This window comes from Triturus cristatus, chromosome 5_2 (assembly GCF_964204655.1).
Source record: "Triturus cristatus chromosome 5_2, aTriCri1.1, whole genome shotgun sequence".
NCBI classification, from domain to species: Eukaryota; Metazoa; Chordata; class Amphibia; order Caudata; family Salamandridae; genus Triturus; species Triturus cristatus.
This window is the reverse complement of record NC_140588.1, coordinates 963,099,008-963,119,762: the sequence shown is the minus strand read 5'-3', so window position 1 is coordinate 963,119,762 and position 20,755 is coordinate 963,099,008. Positions and strand designations below refer to the sequence as shown.

At 42.7% G+C, this 20,755-nt stretch overlaps 1 protein-coding gene across 1 annotated transcript in view; it reads right to left on the bottom strand.

Moving 5' to 3' along the window:
* Positions 1-20,755, bottom strand: part of COL4A5 (collagen type IV alpha 5 chain) — a 589,146-nt gene that overhangs the window by 6,644 nt on the left and 561,747 nt on the right. Inside the window, exons 47-50 of the mRNA XM_085608164.1 lie at positions 15,022-15,234; positions 10,492-10,669; positions 1,324-1,438; positions 963-1,135 (exon numbers count right to left, since the gene is read on the bottom strand). Coding sequence (XP_085464290.1) covers positions 963-1,135; positions 1,324-1,438; positions 10,492-10,669; positions 15,022-15,234 — 679 coding nt within the window. The remainder of the gene's footprint in view (positions 1-962; positions 1,136-1,323; positions 1,439-10,491; positions 10,670-15,021; positions 15,235-20,755) is intronic.

Genomic DNA, 20,755 nt, shown 5'->3' with positions numbered 1-20,755 from the left:
CCTCTGGCATGCCTTGGCTGCTGTCTGTCCTTATCTGTCTCTTTATTTTTGATGAGTTCAAACGCTAAACCCTTGGAATGCCCCCTCCTATTTGCCCCTTCACTTACTTGGAAATGTGTAACTTTTTAAACTTCTTTCTACTCACCATACACTTCCTGTGAGACGACACTTACACCAACACACAGCTTTAAAAGCAAGTGCAGAGACAGAACTGAAAAAACAGTTCGTCAAACACGTTAGTGAGTACCTCTTTTCATGGTCACAGAGGGGGAACTTAGAGGAAACAAGTGCTTGCTTGTTTAACTCATAACACACCAATTATCCCGACAATGTACATTAATAAAAACACGTTCGCCAAACACTGGACCCAAGACTTGCAAAAATACATAACCATCTGTCAAAACAAGCAGATCATTTTCCACTTGTAATGGAAACTCAGTAGCTGCTGGTAATTAAACATGACAGGATAGCAGGCTTTCAGCCAGCTACTGCTGAAAATATTGTGTAGTAGAAACAAAATAATCATACTTGGGCAAAAAGAAGTGAATGCAAAAATGACTCACAACAACACAGGAAAACAGCCAGCACAGTTTGATCTACATATATTTTCAACTCCATAACAGATAGGGTAGAGTAAATACTGAGCTTGGCGGAGATATGCATATGCATAGAGTAAGTCACAACTGCAATGTTGTGACCATTTCTGATCCATCAATGCATGTTTTAAAAGTCAAAGTTAGAGCAGCAGATTACCCTGCAATTAAAAACACCTTCACGTAATTAATTTTAACTTGATGTATTTTGTACCACTTTCACATACAACAGCATGGGAAGGTTGTAAATAAACAGCGCAGTGGGAAATTAGGTAGAGACCCTGCTTTACACTTACTAAGTGTAGCATGCACAGCCCCTTGCCCCATCTTGTAGAGTATGACCAGAGTGAGATAGCCAGTTCTACTTACCTAAACATTTCCGACATCTCCACCGTTGCCAACCAGAAACTATACGAGTTTGCATAGTAATTGCAGGTTCCCCGACCATGACATTCAATAAATGGAGCCGAGCGGAATTCCTCGAGGCAGGATCCTGGTGACGCCAAGGCTTGTCCAGACCCCTCTGCGCCTGCGCTGGTGTGCTGGAATAAATAAATGGAAAATAAAAAAGATAGTCCTATAAGGCAAGACGCTTTCAAAGTGTGCAACTTGTACAGTTTGAGAATCTAGAACAATACACATTATGTGCAGGACTATGTAAGACACTGTAGTAGTCACTAAGTAGGCATGTGATACACAGGATGAAAGTGAAGGAAGCACTGGTCCATACCATCATGAAGGAGTAACCAATCCAGAGAGAGTTCCATCCTTGGGGACAGGATGGGATTTGGATGGTCTGACTGTGTATGGCTATCACCATAGCCGGGGCCTCACACACCGCACACCTGGAGAAGAGAAAGCGAACACCAAGAAGAGAAGACAGTCAAACAATGATAATCGAGAAGGATCACCTCAATTGGAGAAACTTTTTGAAAACAATAGAGAGCTTGGAGACTGGAAATCAGTGGGGTACTACGGCGTAGCAACGTGGATGGCTCACTGACTACCAGGGGACTCCCAACAGCCATCCTGTGGCACACACTGAATGCAACAGGAAGTCAAGGTAGGGGCAGTGGGGGGAGGCTCATCCGGGTTGCTTCATCTACAGTCAAAACTATTTACTAAGGCCTAAGGCTTACTAAGACTTGTAGCACAAACAATAAAGGTTCAAAGAAAAAGGTAACGGAAAATGTGTTTGTAAATTCAATTGAATTGAAATGGGGATGGTTTCATGTGTAAGGGTGACAAGCAATGTTGCTGTAATGCAGCCTCTGTAAATTCTCTGGTATAGAAGGGAATGCTAATCTCATCCCCTGCAATGCATATCCCTCACACCATGCAATTTTGCTTTCTCATTCCCGGCTATGTTTTAATCCATGTCTCTTTTCCTCTGCAGTCTCCCTTATTCCCATGTTACCTCCCTTATAATGTCTTGCTTATCAACAAGTGCACTGTCTCCCTTGTTCACACTGTCCAAGGCTTCACATACACCAAGCAACGTCTGTTGAATTACAAGAAAAATTTATTTTTATCTACCAGACCCCTCTGATATTCCCGTAATATACAAACACTGTGCTTTAAAAGAAGAAGCACCGTACCTTTGGAGTTCCCTTACTGGTGGGTACTCTCTCTAACCACAGGTTTCTGACCTTGTGATTAACCCCAGTTGTGAGACTGGATCTGGAAACTTTAAAGGCAGTGTTCCTGCATGCCAGTAGGTGATGTTGTGCAACTATGCACAGATTTCGTTCCTTCCTGGAAGTGACAAATGGAGGCACATATAGCACCACCCATGCGCAGTGACGTCAGTTTCTGTTGTAGGTTTGTTCAACTCCTCAGACCCAGAGCCCGTCACAAAATTGGACGGGGTAGTGTGCAGATTCCTAAATTGGGACCTTTTTAAATGGAAACATTCCTCTGAACGGGGGAGGTGGAAGGGTGGTGCGGAATCTGTGGTCAGAATATCCACCATTTCCGAATAAGAAACTTTTTTTCTGATGTATACTTCTAACCGCAAATTCCTCACCCTGTGAATAGATACCAAAGCAATACTTCCCAATGTGGTGAGTCTATGGAATGGCTCAGATCAAAACGCCCAGCAGGACCGAACGGCGAAAAATGCCCATCCCAGTGGATGTGACTGTCAAGACAATAGTGCTTCATTAATGCGTACACATAGCAGTGCACTCTCACAGTTGAAAAATCAGCAGCATCAGTCCAAAAACTTGGGGATGACCATACAAATAGAGGCATTTCTTTACAGACCGTTTTCCCGGTCATAGGAGGTAATCGACAACTGTGCATTGGCTCAAAAGGAGTACACATTAGGAAAGTGAAAAACAAATTTAAGTCCGACTGTGGAATCACCTTGGGTTTGGACAGAAACATATGTTGTATAAACCTTTAGGAAAACTCTTCACTGGGGTACTTTGAACAAGGGTGGATTGTGCAAACATAAAATTTCCAAAAGGGCTGACAAGTAAAATCTAACACTACTCACTGCAAGCCCTTGCTGGGGCCAAGAATAAAAAGAACAACAACACTCCTGACAGTTTGACCTGCAATGGGTGGGTGCTGCACCAAGCCACAAAAATGGCACACACCTATTTTGTGGAGGGGTGCTTGGCTGCCATGATCACATCAACGACTTTGAAAGGAAGATCAAAGGAGTCAACTGTTGCCACTCGATCTCCATGCATGGTGAAGCAGATCACGCAGACCTGGGTGCATGACGGCAGAAGGTCCTCTCGAAACACCAGCCTGATCGGAGGACAGATGCTCAAGCACAGAAGTTCCAGGTACTGCACTCTCCTAACCCAATCCAGAGCCACTAAGATGACATAGGCACAGTAGTTCCTGATCTTCTCCAGAACTCTGCGTAGGAGAGGCAGAGGCGGGGAGGGAGTAGAGTTCTGTGCTCCAGTCTAAGCAGAATGCGCCTCTGAGAGACAGTCTTCTTAAGAACTTTGAGGTGCGAAAGCATTGACATGGCATATTCCCGGCAGTGGGAAATAGATAAAGCCAGGGTTCTCCCCTTTGTCGGAAGAATCCATGGACCACTTAGGAAGTAACTGTTGTTCGTGATCATACAGGTATGGCCATCCAAGTTTATCCTCCCTAGCATTCAAAGATCCCACTAAATGACAACCAGGGTGATGCCCTGATGACTCAGTCAGTTCCAGAGATGCAAAGCCTCCTGGCAAAGGAACCAGGACTTCACCCTCCCATGCTTGCTGTAGTACTAGACAGTGGTGATGTTGATGGTGAAAACCTGCACCAGCCTACTTTTAATGGTTGGCACAAAGGCCTTTAAAGTCAAGTGGCTCACCCACAACTCCAGCAAGTTGATGTGGAGGTTTGTTTCTGCCCGAGGCCAGACTAATCTGAACTCCACCTCTCTCAGGTGACCTCTCCAACCCAGCAGTAACATGTCTGTCACCATACTCAGCTTTGGGTGAGGTAGGGTGAGGGGTCTGCAGCTGGTTGAATTACATGGAAGCAGCCACAACTCCAGATCTTTGGCAATCTCCTCCAAAACCTGGATAGAGTCCAACACATTCCCTTGGTACTGGGCCCACTGAGACTTCAGATCCCACAGCACAGCGTGCATTATGCCATCTGGTATGGTTGAAGAGCATGATGCAGCAGGCCAGTAGGCCAAAAAGCCTCAGAGCCATCCTCACTGAGACACAGGACTGAGGCAGAAAATTTGGAATTACTGCCCGAATAGCAGGACTTTCTGACCTAAAGGGAAAGCCTGGACTATACCGTATTAAGTATGACTCCAATGCACAGGATCCTCTGCAGAGGAGCCAGTTGTGACTTCAGTAAATTGATAGTGAACTACACAATGTCAAAAGTGTTGCCATCATCTCAAGGAGGTCTATGACAGTGAGCCCACCTTTAACAGCCACTTGCCGAGGTAGGGGAAGACTGGTATACCTGACATCTGAAGATGTGCTGCGACCACCGCTATCAATTTTATGAGCACCAAGGGGCACTGGTGAGGCCTACAGGGATGACTGCAAACTGGAAAAGCTCTTTTTCTACCATAAAGTGCAGGAGGCACCAGTGAGCCTGCAGGACAGGCATATGAAAATAAGTGTGCAGGTCCAACGCCACCTGGCCAGACAGAACCTGGGCCAGCGTGATCATCTTAAATTTGTCCTTTCGCAGGAAGCTGTTTAGAGGGCAAAGATCAACAAGAGGACAAAGGCCTCAGCATGAGGAAGTAGAGGGAATAATATTCAGTAACCGCTTCTGAGGCAAGGAACCTTTCTACGGCACCTTTGAGTAAAGAGCCTGCACCTTCTGATGCAAAACAGACAGGTAGTCCCCCGAAAGTCGCTCTAATGTAGGCAGGAGTGGCAGGTCAAAAGTAGGGGTGGGCGAACTATTCCATTCCGCCTTTGGAATTGGCAGAATTTTGGCACCTCAGTGGCTTTAATGCTGAGTTCTGGCCAATCACTGCGTGGCAGAATTTTTCACTGAAATATGAGAGCTGGCGAGTGGGATTTGGGATCCCCAAGTACAATTTTATAACGCGGGGCGTTTGTTGTCAGAGGGCTGCCATTCAAGTAGATTGCTGCCGCTAGAGTAGATTTTCGACTCTAGCAGCAGCAAAATCAACTTGAATGGCCGTGCCTCTCTTGTGCAACGTATTGTGCAGTTCATGCTGATTTTTAGCACTGTTCGCACTAACGGTGCTAACTTGCAGCGTGAGCTGCATATTTTCTGCCCATTGTTGGAATTCTGCAGAATCTTGCAGAGTTTGTATGTAACTCCGCAGAATTCCTCGGAGTGAAACTCAGCGATTTCCGCCCACCCCTAGTCAAAAAAGAAAGGCAGGGCATATCCCCATTGGATGATTTGAAGAGCCTATTTGCAAGTGTGCTGTTCTACCTCCCCTGGAGGAAGACAGATCCTTCCTCTTATAGGGCAGCTGTCTGCCACTAAGAGGATACTAAACAGGTTTAGAGGTTGTAGCTGGAGTGGTGAGGGTCGTGCCACCCCAGTCTCACATGAGTATCCAGTCCACTAGCATCTTGAAGGTCCATATAACAGTTTATATCGTCATTGTATAGGCCAACTCATCACCATTGTCATCCCCAAATGGCTGACTCTTGTCGGAGTGCAAGCCAAATATGTTGGTGTAGTGTCTGTGTGCGACTTCACAGCAATGGTATTGTGTCTGAGTCAGAAGTATTGAGTATTGGCTGTGCCACGTTGGGATCAGAGCATGGTCTTGGTCAAAACTGAGACAAATTCAGCTCAGAGTTGGATACCACAAAAGGTTATGGATCCTCCTCTGGTGCATGAGGTCGCTGCCGGTGTTGATGTTGGAGGGACTGGCATAGAGTTTGGTGCTGGAACCAAAGTTGTCATCAACTACAGGGCAAAGTCCAAAGTGAGTTATCAGGACACAGATGGCTTTCAGGAAGGAACCTGACTCAAGGCCCCTATTGATTCTTAGGGTCCGAAGGCAAATCAGAGAGAGCCAGAAGTTTGCCGAAGATGCGCAGCATGGTCTCAATAAGGGCTTCAATCTGCTGGGACATTGCAGACAGACACAGAAATTAGGGGACATTAGGACCAGGTCTGGAATTAGCTCCTCCGAAGTAAGGGAGCAAGACCTAGTGACACAGTGACGTCCTTCCACCTTCCCTGGTGATAGAGAGTGGCAGGAAAGGGGTGAGTCCTGGTTGCACTTGTTAAGCATTTTCCTGGACCTGGACTTAACCAAAGACTTTTACCATGACAAAGCCCTTTTGCAGGTGCGACTTTGTGAGCGGAATTAACTCCATACTCTTGACTTCGACCAGGAGCAGGACTTGCGTGGAATCTTGCAGTGTTTTAACACATACAGCTTCACCTCACATTCTCAGATGTTCTTCGAGTTCATTTGGACACAGTCCTCACAGGCCTTGGAGTTCTGCACCGAAAAAAAACACCAGAGACACAGCTCATGGGGAACTGTCACAGACATAGGTTTGCAACAGTCCCTACAAAGTTTAAACCCTGAAGTTTTAGGAGGTGATATGTACCCTTGCACAATGGTAAATTTGGAGACAAAAAGATGTCAAGTAGGAAAAGTCTTTTCATGGGTGGCACTTATATGTGGCTTTGTTTGCCACTTCTTGGGTGGAACAAAGTCGGCGCAGAGTCACAAGGAGTTATCGACCAGTGCGCAGGAGCACTGCTTTTTGTGTTTCCAGACCAGTATGGTGCCTGATGATATTCACAAGGTGAGGAATTTGCGGTTAAAAATATCCATCAGAATGTCACTTTCATACCCCACAATATCTTTCACTCGTAGCATGTAAGGTCTCCCCCTTATATTATGCAATACCTATTTTGTTCCACTGGATACCTCCTAAACTGTCGTGCCCTGAGGCCTGTGGGCATACTATAGGGATCTGTTCTGGGCTGTTTCCTTGCTTTCCTTTTGGCTTGGGTCATTACACTCCCACCCTGAACCTCTAAATTCTCAACCTCAAACCCCTCTTCCAATAAAAACTTTCTTGACAACTTCTCAGCAAGACGAGTAGTGTTATGTTTCCTAATGTTCAACTCCTCTAAGACCAAAATCATCCACCTCCTTGCTGCAAAGACCCTCTCTTCTACCACTGACGTCTCCTCAGTCAGGCTCCAGCCCTTGTCTTCAACAAATGCAAAAATAACTGTTGATGGACAGAATGCAGAACAATGTCATACATTCACCCCAGAGATCTGGACCAAAATCCATCGTTTTTTTGCTCACTGTGCCATTCCAGTTTGGACCCAGCCATATACATATCAGTCTTGACCCTGTGCCCAATGGGAACAGTCCAGCCGTAACTGCCAGGCCAGGTCCTCCCTGGACTGGAAACAAGCATCCTAGGACCGGTTTCGTGGTTTCACCCCTCTTCAGCCAGGATAGCTTGATTCCAGTGGCATGGAGAGCACGGGACTCACCTCTGAGCATACCCGTCACACTCGGGGTGACAAATGCAAAAAGAACTGTTGATGGACAGAATGCAGAACAGAGATCTGGGCCTAAATCCATAGTTTATTTGCTCACCATGCCATTACAATTTGGACCCAGCCATATGCAAATCAGTCTTGACCCTGTGACCAATGGGAACTGGACTGTTCCCATGAGGCACAGGGTCAGACTGATTTGCATATGGCCATGTCTGAACTGGGGTGGTGGAGTGAGCTAAAGAATGATGATGGTATCGCTTTGTTCGCCCTAAGTTGGCAGGGTATGCCCAGACGTGGGTTCCTTGCTCACTTTGCCACTGGATTCAAGATAGCCTGGCTGATGAGGGTTATGAACCTGAAACCGGTCCCAGGATGCTTGTTTCCGGTCCAGGGAAGACATAGCTTGGCAGTTCGGGCTGGACTGTTCCCATGAGGCACAGGGTCAGACTGATTTGCATATCTGAACTGGGGTGGTGGAGTGAGCTAAAGAATGATGATGGATTAAACCCAAATCAGGTGACTGGGGGTGAGTGTTTGAATTGCTCAAACGCTCCGTCCATTATCTCCCGTGAACACCAAACTTGTTCAAACTGCAGCTTCTGGCTCCGGCCAGACTCAGCAAATCCAGCCCACTCTGCACCCGCCAACCCGGCCCGAGTGGAAAAACACTACGAGGAGGTCACTCCGGCGACCCTGACCCAAGATCCGGTGACCCCTGACCTGCCTGAAGCCTCCAGCCGACGCCTGCAGTCGAAATCCAGAGGGCCTCTCTAACCACGAGCTGGAGCTTGTAAGAAGATCCGACCCCAAAAGGCACCCCTGCACCCGACACCCCACGGCCTTGTGTGCCCAAACCAATGGTGCCTAACCAACCCTTAACTTCCCAACTTACCACTCGAAGTGGTGGTCGCACCCAGAAGTCCTTTATCTCCCTGCCTGCAGTGCTTTTGCAAACCGGAGGTGCTCCTTTGAAAACAACAGGGCACCGACTTCGAAACAGCAGTCTGCACCCGGCCGCCCCAGTGACGCTGAGTGTGCACCTTTTGTGCTACTTTGTTTCCCTATTTGCCCTGACCTAAACCCTAGGAGCTTTGCTCCCACAAAGAAATGGCCTGCTTGCCAGCAGCCACCAACCGGAGACCTCCTATCCTCCATAGGACAACATTGAGCCTCCACACTCTGCACCCGGCCGCCCTAGTGCTGCTGAGGGTGCAACAACAGTGCATCACTGACCCTGGGGGACCCCTGAGTCTAACCCCAGAACCTTAACTCCCACAGTCGAGTACTTACCTGCAAACCGATAACCTGTTTTTCCTCCATAGGATAACATTGACAATTTTCTTCCAAAATGTTTCTATAAGTGTGGAGTTTTGAAATCAAAAAATATTCTTTAAGAATCGCACAAATAACCAAGACGTATTTACTTACCTGTTTCCAGGAAATGTCCCAGTGCTGAATCCAGGTATCTAGTACTAAGTTAGAAAAGTAACGTAAAAAGTAACTTACCTGTAATTTACTGAAAATGCCTATTCATTTCAATGTACTGTATTTGCTAAGTGTTGCAACCTACTGCATTCCCTGTAAATCAAACAAAGTACAATTTCTATTGCATTTTCAAACTGTTCTACAATCAGCAACTTATTACTGCAAAGTATTTTAGGCTTACCTGTGCCAGGCTTGCTTGGTTCTAAAATAAAACAACTGTATATTTTTTATACAAAAACAATTGGCCTAGAGTTCAGTTCTTGAGTGTGTGAATTCATTTACTGACTGAGTGTGTACATCAAATGCTTAACACTGTCCTCTGATACTGCCTTACTGCTCGACCACTCTACCATAGAGAGTAAGGTTCTATCTAATGTAAACCTCTGCGGTCACCTGGACTCTATACACACTATACCTCATTTTGGTATTGTATATATAGAGCCAGTTTCCTACATACCTTGCTTATTCCAGTATGCAAGCAGGACAGCTCAGTCAGTTAAGCTCTCACTGGTGAAATATATGTGTAGATTGCAGTTGACAGGTTTGAATGCTAGCAGAGATAAATTGGGCCTTCATCCTCTAGTGGCCCCTACATTGAGCTAATTGATGACACTTACTCCCTGCAACTGATCCTGGATTCTTTACTTTGCCCATCTATTCAACTTTCTATGTTCCTATTGTTTGACATGCCATGGTATTATACCCTACAATGCCATGGCCACCCTTTGAGGTTCCAGATTACCGAACAACGTGAAATGGCAGGTGCAGTACATACTGGACTATGTTTCCCCAGGCCCTCTCGTTTGTTGCCCGCCACCAAGAATTAAACCTTTTGGGCTACAATCATCCCCACACAGTAGATGTATTTACATGAAATTTGTTCAACAAGAACACCTATGACTAGTGGCAATAATTCCCCAGCAGAAGTACAGCACAGCGCCATGTTCACTTTAAAGTTTTTGTCAAATGATAAGCTTATCCAAAATGTTCAATAATCATCGATATGTTTCGCCCATTTTTTAGGTTTCATAATGAAGATCGAAGTGATCGAATCTGTTTCAGCTGGAGTTGTTTAATGGTGTCATAAGACTGAATAGTATCTGTGAAATCATATTCCTTTTCAATTCAAAACACACCCGTATAAACTCCAATCTATGCTAATCTACCCCTTGAAAATATGATAATTCGGTACTTATGACAGCTGTGAAAGAGGCCTAATGGAAGGGCAAAATCTGGATAATTTCATACAAATGGGAAGATCATTATCAAATGAGGTAAAAGAAAAAGGCGTAAACGAGGGGCGAAAACGAGGGACAACTCGTTTTAAAATAAGCGCAGTAAATAATGTTAGAGTGATAGGTATCTTTTTAATGTCTGCCCCCCTAAAAGAGGGCAGTGATATGAAACAAACTATTTAAGACAGACCCCTAGACAACAAGACGGCGCTTACCGACTGATGAACGGCTGGATGTTTCTCCCGTTCAGTGGCTCCATGCTCTGCGGCATCGGCTCCGGTGTAGACAGCCAATAGGAATAATCATTACGTGAAGCAAAATTGCACACATTATTAATGTTGCAGAACATAAAGGGCATTGTGCTGAAGCGGCGGAGACAACTGCCAGCCGTACCTATGGGGAAAAAAAAACCACACTCTTTGAGAAAACCTGTGCTTCAACTAAATATCAGCTCAGCAGCAATTACCTTCATGCTTTCCATTTAATTTCATCAGCACTTTACCTGAGTGTCATAGATGTGAAATAAGCAAGTAGTGTGAGAATGATGCAAAACTCAAAGACAGCCTTAGAAGCCACGGTAAATTAAAGTCCTACTCACGGTCCTCCATCTTGGATAGGGCAGTCCCCCATTGAAACAGCAAGGCATTGTGTGCCTCTCTCCCTCCCTCGTGATCATGCCCCCAATGCTGCCCGTAAAATATCCTCCTCTCGCAGACACCACGCGCTAAGGCTTCCCAGTGGCAAAGGGCCATAGCCAAGGCAGTCCAAATAGGACCAGTGGGCCAGAACCCTTTGTCCAAGTCGCAATCTAACTACCGCTAAAGTGGAAACATAGGACTAGGAGTCAGTGTCCCAGTTAACACGTGCAGCATAAAGAACTGTCTGCTTAGATTGTAAAATATGTCATTTGGACATAATAATCCGGACACACGGAGCCATTCTTTATAGGACGAAGTATCAAGCCCATATACAATGGCAGCACACGTATGTTCCAACACCTATCCCTTTACTCTGCTTCAAGATGCAAGTTAATCTTGTTGTCCCATGATTAATCGTACGTTTTTAATGTCTTATGCTTAGAAGCTACCATATTCTGTACATTTGCTACATATGTAGGGCAATCTATCCTTATGAGAGACTTGAGTACATTGTATTCATCTGTATCAAACATAACTGACTTACATTAGGCACTGATTCTACAGATAATGCTGATTTCTTAAAATGTGTTGCTTTTTGCAGGGAGACAATAGTAGAACAATACCTATCTGATAGATACTTATAGCAGAGATCTCAATGGTCAGAGGCCTATGTCCCTATTTGAACTTATGCATTCAGGGACAGAGGATAGAGCGTGAATATTGTTGAAAGAGTGTTCTTATAAGGATTTACTAGCTTCTGCTATAGGTGACAAAATAGTTCTATAATCATTTTGCGTACATTCGCATGAAGCATTATCAGAGGATTACTTGCACAGACCAGTCTGTCAATCCATTAGACAGAAAACAAGAATCTCTCTAAAAACATCCCTTCTTCTATATAGTCAATTAAGTTAAGATGCCTGACAACACCAACCCCTCTATTCCTTTACAACACACTCAATAGCAACAACACAGTCTAACAGTCACTGACTTAAAGTGAATCTTACCTACTCAAATATGCCACCTTGAAAGCCCACCCTGAAACCCTCATTTTCCCCCATATCCCACAGTGGAAAAAAGACGGAAAACAAACCAGGCCTGCTCTTCTTCACTGAAAACTCTCAGGACTGGCTGGGAAATTTAAAATCTTCACTGACTTATCACTAAACACACAGGCTGAGACTGACCTGCTTTGCCACATATTCAGATACATGCCATCTCTCCATCTCTATATGTGTGTAAAACAATAGAACTCTCTTGGTGCAAAGTAAAGACACCAGCCAATAGGCACTCGAAAGAATGTTCCCGGATGTCAAACATTCAAACACAAACTCTAATCCACCTTTCACATTCCTCCAGTCAGTGTCATCATAATGCAAGCACCGCCACATACACCACCTCAAGGACATTTCAGGGACATATCCGAATGATCAGCCGATGGAAGGCCAGGTCTCTGGAGAAAGGCGGGGCATGCAGGACCCGCTTCGCCACTATTTCCTAGGTCTTGGCCACTTGTCGTACTATGTAAGAGCATGTGGTCGTTTGGTGTGCCCTTATCATAAGGCAGGCTGGCTGAATCTCTGCCCCCTCAGTCCCTGCTAACAATCTCTTTCCCCAGTTGTCCTCCTGTGTGCTGGAGCTGAGTTGCCATGTAATATAACTCTAGATTCAGAAGGCCCAACCCCCCCTTCCCAGGGTCTACCTTGAGCACCGACAGTCCTACCTCGCTCCTCTTTCCCACCCAAGCCAGCGAGACCAGTAAACTGTCCAACTGCTTAAATACAGTACGATGTCCTGGACATGAGTTCTGCAACACGTAGCGGCACTGTGGGAGGAGCACCATCTTATCAACGCTATTCTGCCAACTGTAGACAAGGGCAGCGCATTCCAAAAAGGCATAGAAGTCTGAATCCCCTCCGCTACCCGGTGTACATTATAAGTCAACAGCTAATGGGACGTGTGGGCCCTCTGAATACCCAAATAGCGGATCTTGTCCGTCTCCCACTAAATTCCCACCAGCGGGAGCTCCACCACCAGAACCATGGACAGCCGTGCCAGCGGGAAAAATAATTCCTTTTCCTGGTTAACACATAGCCCTGACGTCGCCCCGAACTTGCCTCGGGATGGAATGTTGAGGTTGCGTTAAAAAACAGAAGGATGTCATCCGCATATAGTGATGGCACATGCATATTGTTCTCCACCCTCAGACCCCATCCCGCCAATCCCCCTCGGAGATGAACGACCAACGGCTCCACCGCCAGGGCAAACATTAGCGGGGAGAGCGGGCACCCCTGTCTGGTCCCACTCTTAACTGATCTGAAAAATATTTGGAAAATCTAAGATGAAATATGGACTAATGCAATTTCACCATGCAGTACAGCCCTGTTTGTAGCTGAGTCTAAAGCCAGCAGTACTGACATTAAACGCCTCCTGGCACGTTGAAACAACAAACGCCCTCCTGCTCCTGAGTTAGTAAGTGAAGGTTACATTTAGTAATTTAATTTAAAGCTATATCAGCGTCCCAACATGGTATTTGTAAACCGCAGGCAAAGGCACGTGTGTTGAGAACAGGTTAGTAAACTTGCAGGTATTTTAAAGCAGGCAGATCAGTGGAGCTTCTGTCTATTCAAAGGATGAGAGCCACGTTGGTTATCAGTAAAGATCAGTATATCTGAATCATTCCTAGATTTGAAGAATTCAGTGTTATGCGTTTATTCTGAATGCATCGAAGCCCAAATGCATCTTCATTAAGCAAAGAGATGGCTCAATTTCATGAAATTGCCACAAACACAAAAATGTATGTTTCAGCAACAGACCCCAACAAGTTGACATCGCAATCTGCACAGGTTCGAAGGAAAAAAGCCTCTTTTAATCTTAGCTCCTCTCCCTGCAGTCCACGTGACACAAAGTACTGTGAAACGACCTTAAGAGGGGGAGCCCGGTAAATGACCTCACAATAGGTTGTAAAACCCAAGCTGACATCATCAAATAACAGAAAATTCTGGAATTCCTACGTGAATGATGTCACAATGGTTCTCAAAACCCAAGCTGACATCATCAAACATAAGAAATGGGAATGATGTCACAATAGGTCTCAAAGCCGAAGCCGACATCATCAAACAAAGGAACATTTTGGAATTCCTACGTGATTGCTAGCAATGCCGGCCGGGGTAAAGAGAACTATTTTCTCTACACAGGAACGGTCCCTTTAAGATGCCACGATTTACTAAAAAGAATCCCAGCAAAATGCTCCTGTTCGCGATGACAAATCCGGACATGAGGATTCTGTCACCGAGCAAGGAGGTTACAGGATTAGAACTGGCACTTTGCAAAGGAAGACAAAATGACTTCATTAATATATACATGCTACTGTGGTTTCTCGCGGGTTGACTGACCTACAATGAGCTGAGAACAGACAAAGGACAATGTGACTCTGGAAGTCATTCTGTCATGACAGTCTTTAAATTACAGGCACTGGAAATAGCAATGAGAAAGCCAGTTTCATACATGGATGCATTTTTAGGGAGTGCTTGTGCTTGAAATCTTATCTTCGGATTTAAGGGCACATATAACTAATAATCTCATCTGCTCCTCCACCTCCAACAATCTGTCAAATATGCAAAAAGAAAATCCTAACTTTCCTCCAAGTTTTAAAACTGCAGCAGTGCCGCCATCATTATATAGCATGTGAAATAACACAATGCAACACAAACAAAAAATAACAAAAATAATGCATATACCACAACAGTATATAAACACACAATGTAACAATGCAACATAAAATTGCATTGTTATATTTAGCAAATAACGCTTCTACAACTGCTTAAAACGCACAACAAAATATAACATACAACAATTAAAAATAAGTGCAAGCTATTACTTAGCAAGCAAATTGTGTTTCATTTTTTTGGAAAAGTCCACTCCAACTAAATTTCTGCTGCTTTCTGAGGAGCAAACGATATATGACCCACTAATAGGAATGATGTACAGTTGGGTCCATTCCTAGGTACTGGCAAGGTAATTTCTACCATCAGAACTAAAATTTAAGACTCAAAGAAAACAAACATTCCTGTCATCATGGCAGAATGAGCTCATGTGGCATCTCACCCAAGTCTTGGCCGTGTGCCCTCTCGTTCCCCTGCACATACAGGAGCGAATAACCATCGTAGATTCGCGACGTTCCTTGCGGGCATGCCGGAGTGTCTGTACTTTGGCTGTGTCGAGTTATTAGGAAGCCGTGGGCGACTGAACCTGTTCCTGGTGAACCTGGAAGACCTTGCAAGCCATCTGGCCCTGGTGGTCCTGGAATGCCTCTGGTACCTGGTGACACACGATTGAGAAGATCAATGACAATTTGGTACCGAGAAACACACAAATCAATTAGAAAAACAACACAATCCCAAGAATTTGCTTCAACACTCTATGCCTATATTCTCTTTATTTTACTAAGGCTAAAAACATTGGCATATTTAAACATATGGTTTTACATTAACTTTTTAGAAAACAAAATATTAAAAACATGATTATTCTAGGATTGTCGAATGGAGATTTTCCACATTTGCGTGCGCTAAAGAAATCTGAGATTTTTTTTTTTTAATACATTGAGAGGCGCATTCCTAGAGAGAGAGACTGCGCAGAGTGGGGACCGGAGTAGGTTATTTGTATGGGCATTCCTGTTGACGAATGTGTGAAGACAAAGACCTAGAAGGAGGAGGTAAATCCTCCTACTGCCTAAGGAATCACAAACTAGCATTGCAGTTTACACCTATAAAGAAAGGTGTGTCTCCACGAGCAACTAGACGTAAACGGAGAGTGTTACCCGAACTAGCAGAACTGGCAGAAAACGTTAAATTAAGACCTGCAAGTCTAAAGCCTCCCATAAACCAGAAAATTAGAGTTACTCCTTCCCTGCGGTCTTATTTTAAGGTTCAACAATCATTGCAAGCAAGAAGTAGTAATTCTTCTGTACAGAGAGAGCTCGCTGAACCTCTAATTAGCTCCGGAGAACTTTTAGAAAGAACACTTATTCATAAGAAGGCCTCAGGTAATGGTAATGTGAATGGTGGTAAGGAAGAGAGCTCAGAAAATATCAGAGGGGAAGGACTAACTACTCTGGTTAACGCAATTCCAGCAACCACACATTTAATGGAGGCAATGTCAGCACAACTCAAATCCACAGAGAGACCTACAGAACAAGTTTCGCCAGTAACGGCAACGGCAACGGTGATAGAGCAAGAAGTAACGACAACTGAGAAAATTATGGAAGTATTTGCTGGGAAAATAATGGCTGCAATGAATGAAAAATTTTTGGTCTCTGAAGAAAATCAAAACAAGATACGTGAAGTATGCGAAGGATTAGACCAAAAATTAAATGTCTTGGGAGAGAGAGTTACTGCAGTAGAAGCAGCAGTGGAATCCCTTAGCAAAAAGGTCAGCATGGATCAAAAAGAAATTCTGAAAATAAAAGATAGCGAGAAAACAATTAAAGAGAAGCTGGAATCATTGGAAAACCAAGGGAGAAGAAACAATCTTAGGATTCTAAACATCCCGGAGAATATGGAAGGAGCGGATATAAAATCTTTTATTGTTTCACTTCTTGAGGAATTTTTCCCGTGGGCCAAAAGTTGTAACTTGACGGAAAATATTCAGAGGGTACATCGGGATCCGTTTAGGAAAAATAAAGAAAAGAAAAAACCAAGAAAAATTTTGGTCAACTTTATGTCATACACTCTCAAAGAAAAGATATTGAGTGAGGGCTTAAAAAACGGAACACTAAACAAAGATAATTGGTCATTCAAAATTCGCTCAGATATATGCAAAGCCACACAAGATAGACAGTGGGAGTTGGGACAATATATGCAGGAATTGAAAACATTGGGGGCAAATGTCCAGATGAAATTCCCAGCAGCATTAAGAATAATGTGGCAAAACAAAATGCATAATATCAGAGAGCCTCAAGACGTAGAAAATTTTATAAAACAGATAAAAGATAAAACTAACTGAATCTCAAGAGATATCCCTTAAAAAGAATTCGATGAAAGAAGGAAAGAAAATTTTTCAATATATATAAGTAAGAAAACTGGTGAGTTGGAGCTCGAATTGGATGGATAATTCCACCCAAAAGAAGAAGGGGGGCTTCCTCAGGGGGGGGGAAACGAATCTCACAGAAACACTATAATGTAAATAGAAAACACACGGGTGGGGAGCAAATTAGGGAAAAATTCAGAAAAAATAACCTCATAAATCAAATGGAGTCAAAAGGATGGCAAATAAAATATTACAAGAATGCCTTAACACAGCCCTCGCAGGAAAAAATCTTTAAGAAGAAATGAAGAAAGAAAAAATAATAAATATTTTATCATGGAACGTTAATGGCTTAAGAACCCCAAATAGAAGGAGGAAAATTATGGAATACATAAAAGAGACAGAAAGCGAGATTATTATACTTCAGGAAACCCACCTTGTTAGTATTGAATGGGAACAGATAATAAAAAGATTAAACTGGGCAGAAACGTGTATATATACTACCCAAGACTGTAATGTGAAGGGGGTAGCAATTATCCTAAAAAAATCTTTGAAGGCAAAACTGATAAGTAAGAAAGTAGACAACAAAGGAAGATGGGCCATAGCAAAAATAAGAATAGGAGGATCCACATTAAATATAGCAGGATACTACGGCCCAAACACTGATGACCCTATACCCCTCCAAAACTTATACTCGGAGTTGTTACCAACATCTGATCCCATTATAATAGGAGGAGACTATAACATAATAATGAATCCAAAAAAGGATAGATCACCTCCAAATAAACATTTTAATCTACCTAAGATGAGGGAATGGCTAAGCATATATAGAAAAGATCTAGATCTGGAAGATATGTGGCCACAAAAAGGAGATAAGATATATCCTTTTACCTTTCACAATAAGAAATTAGGACACAAATCAAGGATAGATCTCTATCTTTTAAGCAGATCTTTACAGAGTAGGGTCATTAGTATAGAACACATCCCTGCTCACATATCTGACCACTCAGCGGTAAAATTAACCTTGCTTGTACCCAAAGATGCAACCCCCTCTAGATGGACAGTAGACCGTTCTTTACTACACAAACAACAGTATATCAACCAGCTAGAAACATCTACATTTCAATACTTTGAAGAAAACGCAACGGATATCTCAAAACAAGTAACCTGGGATGCTTATAAAGCGGTGATAAGGGGAAAATTGCTTAGTTTGGGAGCACATAAATTAAAAGTGAAGAAACTGGAAATTAATAAAATGGAACTGGATATCAGAAACTTGGAGTCACAATTAGAGAACGAAATTTCCCCGGAAAAAAAGAAGAGTTGGAGATGAGACACCAAAGATTAAAAGAAAAGCTAGAAATTTTCTTAGAGAACATAGTGAGAGAAAAATGGGAAAACAGTAAACTAGCAGATTATGAATACGGGGAAGGGTGCGGAAAACTATTGGCATGGAAAACAAAATGTGAACAATCTAGGAATAATATACCATGCATCCAGATGTTAGAACAACCGCTAGAAACTTTTGAAGACGATATAATAAGACAAGAGTTTTCAAAATATTACTCCAGTATATATAAAGAAGATACAAATCCAACTAAAGAACAAATTGGAAAATACTTAGAAGATATCCTCCTTCCAAAATTAACAGAGGAAGAAAAGACAGAGCTAAATCAAAGAATTAAACCGGAGGAAGTTGAAGAAGTAATAAATAATTTAAAAAGAGGGAAAGCCGCTGGACCAGACGCCCTTCCAAATGAATTTTATATAATATTAAAAGATTATCTAGTTAACAAATTAACAGATCTAATGAACAGCATATATATAGATCATGAAAAGATTCCAGACTCTTGGAACGACGCGATAATCAGCATCATTTTAAAACCTGGGAAAAATCCAAATATCTGTGAGTCATATAGACCAATATCGTTACTTAACTGTGACTATAAAAATTTTACTTTAGTTATAGCAAAACGACTCGCCAAGGTCATGCCTGGATTGATTAATTCAGACCAGAAAGGTTTTATAAAAGGGCGGCAAATTCACGAAATTACCCATGAGCTGTTCGCGGCAATTGATATCGCCACTTCCAAAAAACTTCCTCTAACTATAATCACTTACGACGCGGCTAAGGCGTTTGATAGGGTAAATTGGGCCTTCCTAAATGAAGCAATAAGAAAATATGATCTAGGGGAGAACGTTGCAAATGCCATAAAAGAGGTATACAAGAACCCAAGAGCTAAAATAATAGTCAATGGCAACCTTACCAATAACATTAAAATACAACGTGGCACAAGGCAAGGGTGCCCACTGTCGCCGTTACTTTTTAACCTCTATATCGAACCATTGGCCGCCTTGATTAGAGATCACCCGCAGATTCTTCCTTTTAAATATCAAAATTGGTCCAAGAAAATAGCATTATATGCTGATGACTTAATGGTTTTCACAACCGATTATGAAAATACCTACCAAGCACTGGACAAGATGATGAGCGACTTTGGAAAAATTTCTGGCTACTTAACAAACAAAGAAAAAACTGAAACAATGAGTTGGAATTGCAATCCAATTTCGCCATATAGTAGGGATAAATTAAAATATCTAGGAGTCATTTTAGTTAAAGAATTGGACAAAGTCCCGCAGCTAAATTTAACGATAATCGCTAAAGAAATGAGAAGAATATTAAAAACATGGTCAAGCTTACCATTAACATTCCTGGGAAGATCCAACGTAATAAAAATGTCGATTATTCCAAAGTTTACATACCTTTTTAACACCATACCATTGGATTTTAAAAAAGAACCCATGAAGAAAATACAAGGCGAAATTACAAGTTTCATTTGGGCCTTCAAAGGAACGAGAATAGCCTGGAACAGACTAAGGAGGAAGAGAGAGCAAGGAGGGATAGCAAGTCCTGACTTATTTGAATATTACAGGTCCTTCCAATTTAAGAATTTTAGATCTTTACTAAGGAAGTATCAATATTACCCAAGTTTCCTGCAAAGTATGACGGAGAACACCGATTATTTCCTGTATAAATTTGGACACCCAAAATTTTTCAAAAAAATAAAACTAAAGATTTTACACAATGCCACTAGACTTTGGTTTCAAATAAGAAGTTTAGCAAATATACCGTATTATAGTATAAAAGCACCAATATGGGATTCTCCAGGTTTACCGGAATGCTTAAAAGATTCCCTAGCAGTACCACTCAAAACAGCAGGAATAATACTATGGGGACAGCTACTAAAAGGTAAAGAGATAATCCCTTGGAACTTACTATATGAACAAACGGATGGTAAGATATCGAAATTTAAATATTATCAGTTATCAAATTGGGCAAAGTCCCTAAAAGAAGAAAACATCGGAAATGAGACTACTGAAAATGAAATGATAAGAATTACACCAATCAGAAAAGAAATATCAAAGTGGTATTGGACATTAATTGAATCAGGGGAAGAAGATTTCTTAATACCGGAAAAAACTTGGAGAAAAGTTATACTAGATCAAGAGATAGATTTACAAAGGATATGGCAAGAATCTATGGGGAAATGCTGGTCCTGTATAAAATCAGCGCCACTAAGAAGAAATCACCTATTTACAGTACATCGAGCGTATTGGTCTCCAAAGAAGCTGTCTAAATTTAAAGGTTCCAGTATTAAGCTCTGTCCCAAGTGTGGAGAAGCAAGAGCGGATGACATCCATATGTTTCAAAAATGCCCCGTAATAACCAACTACTGGGAGGAGATTGGTAAGACCGTGAATAAGATTCTAAGAACCAACATAACTGTAAGTACTTCTCTTATCTTTTTTGGGATTC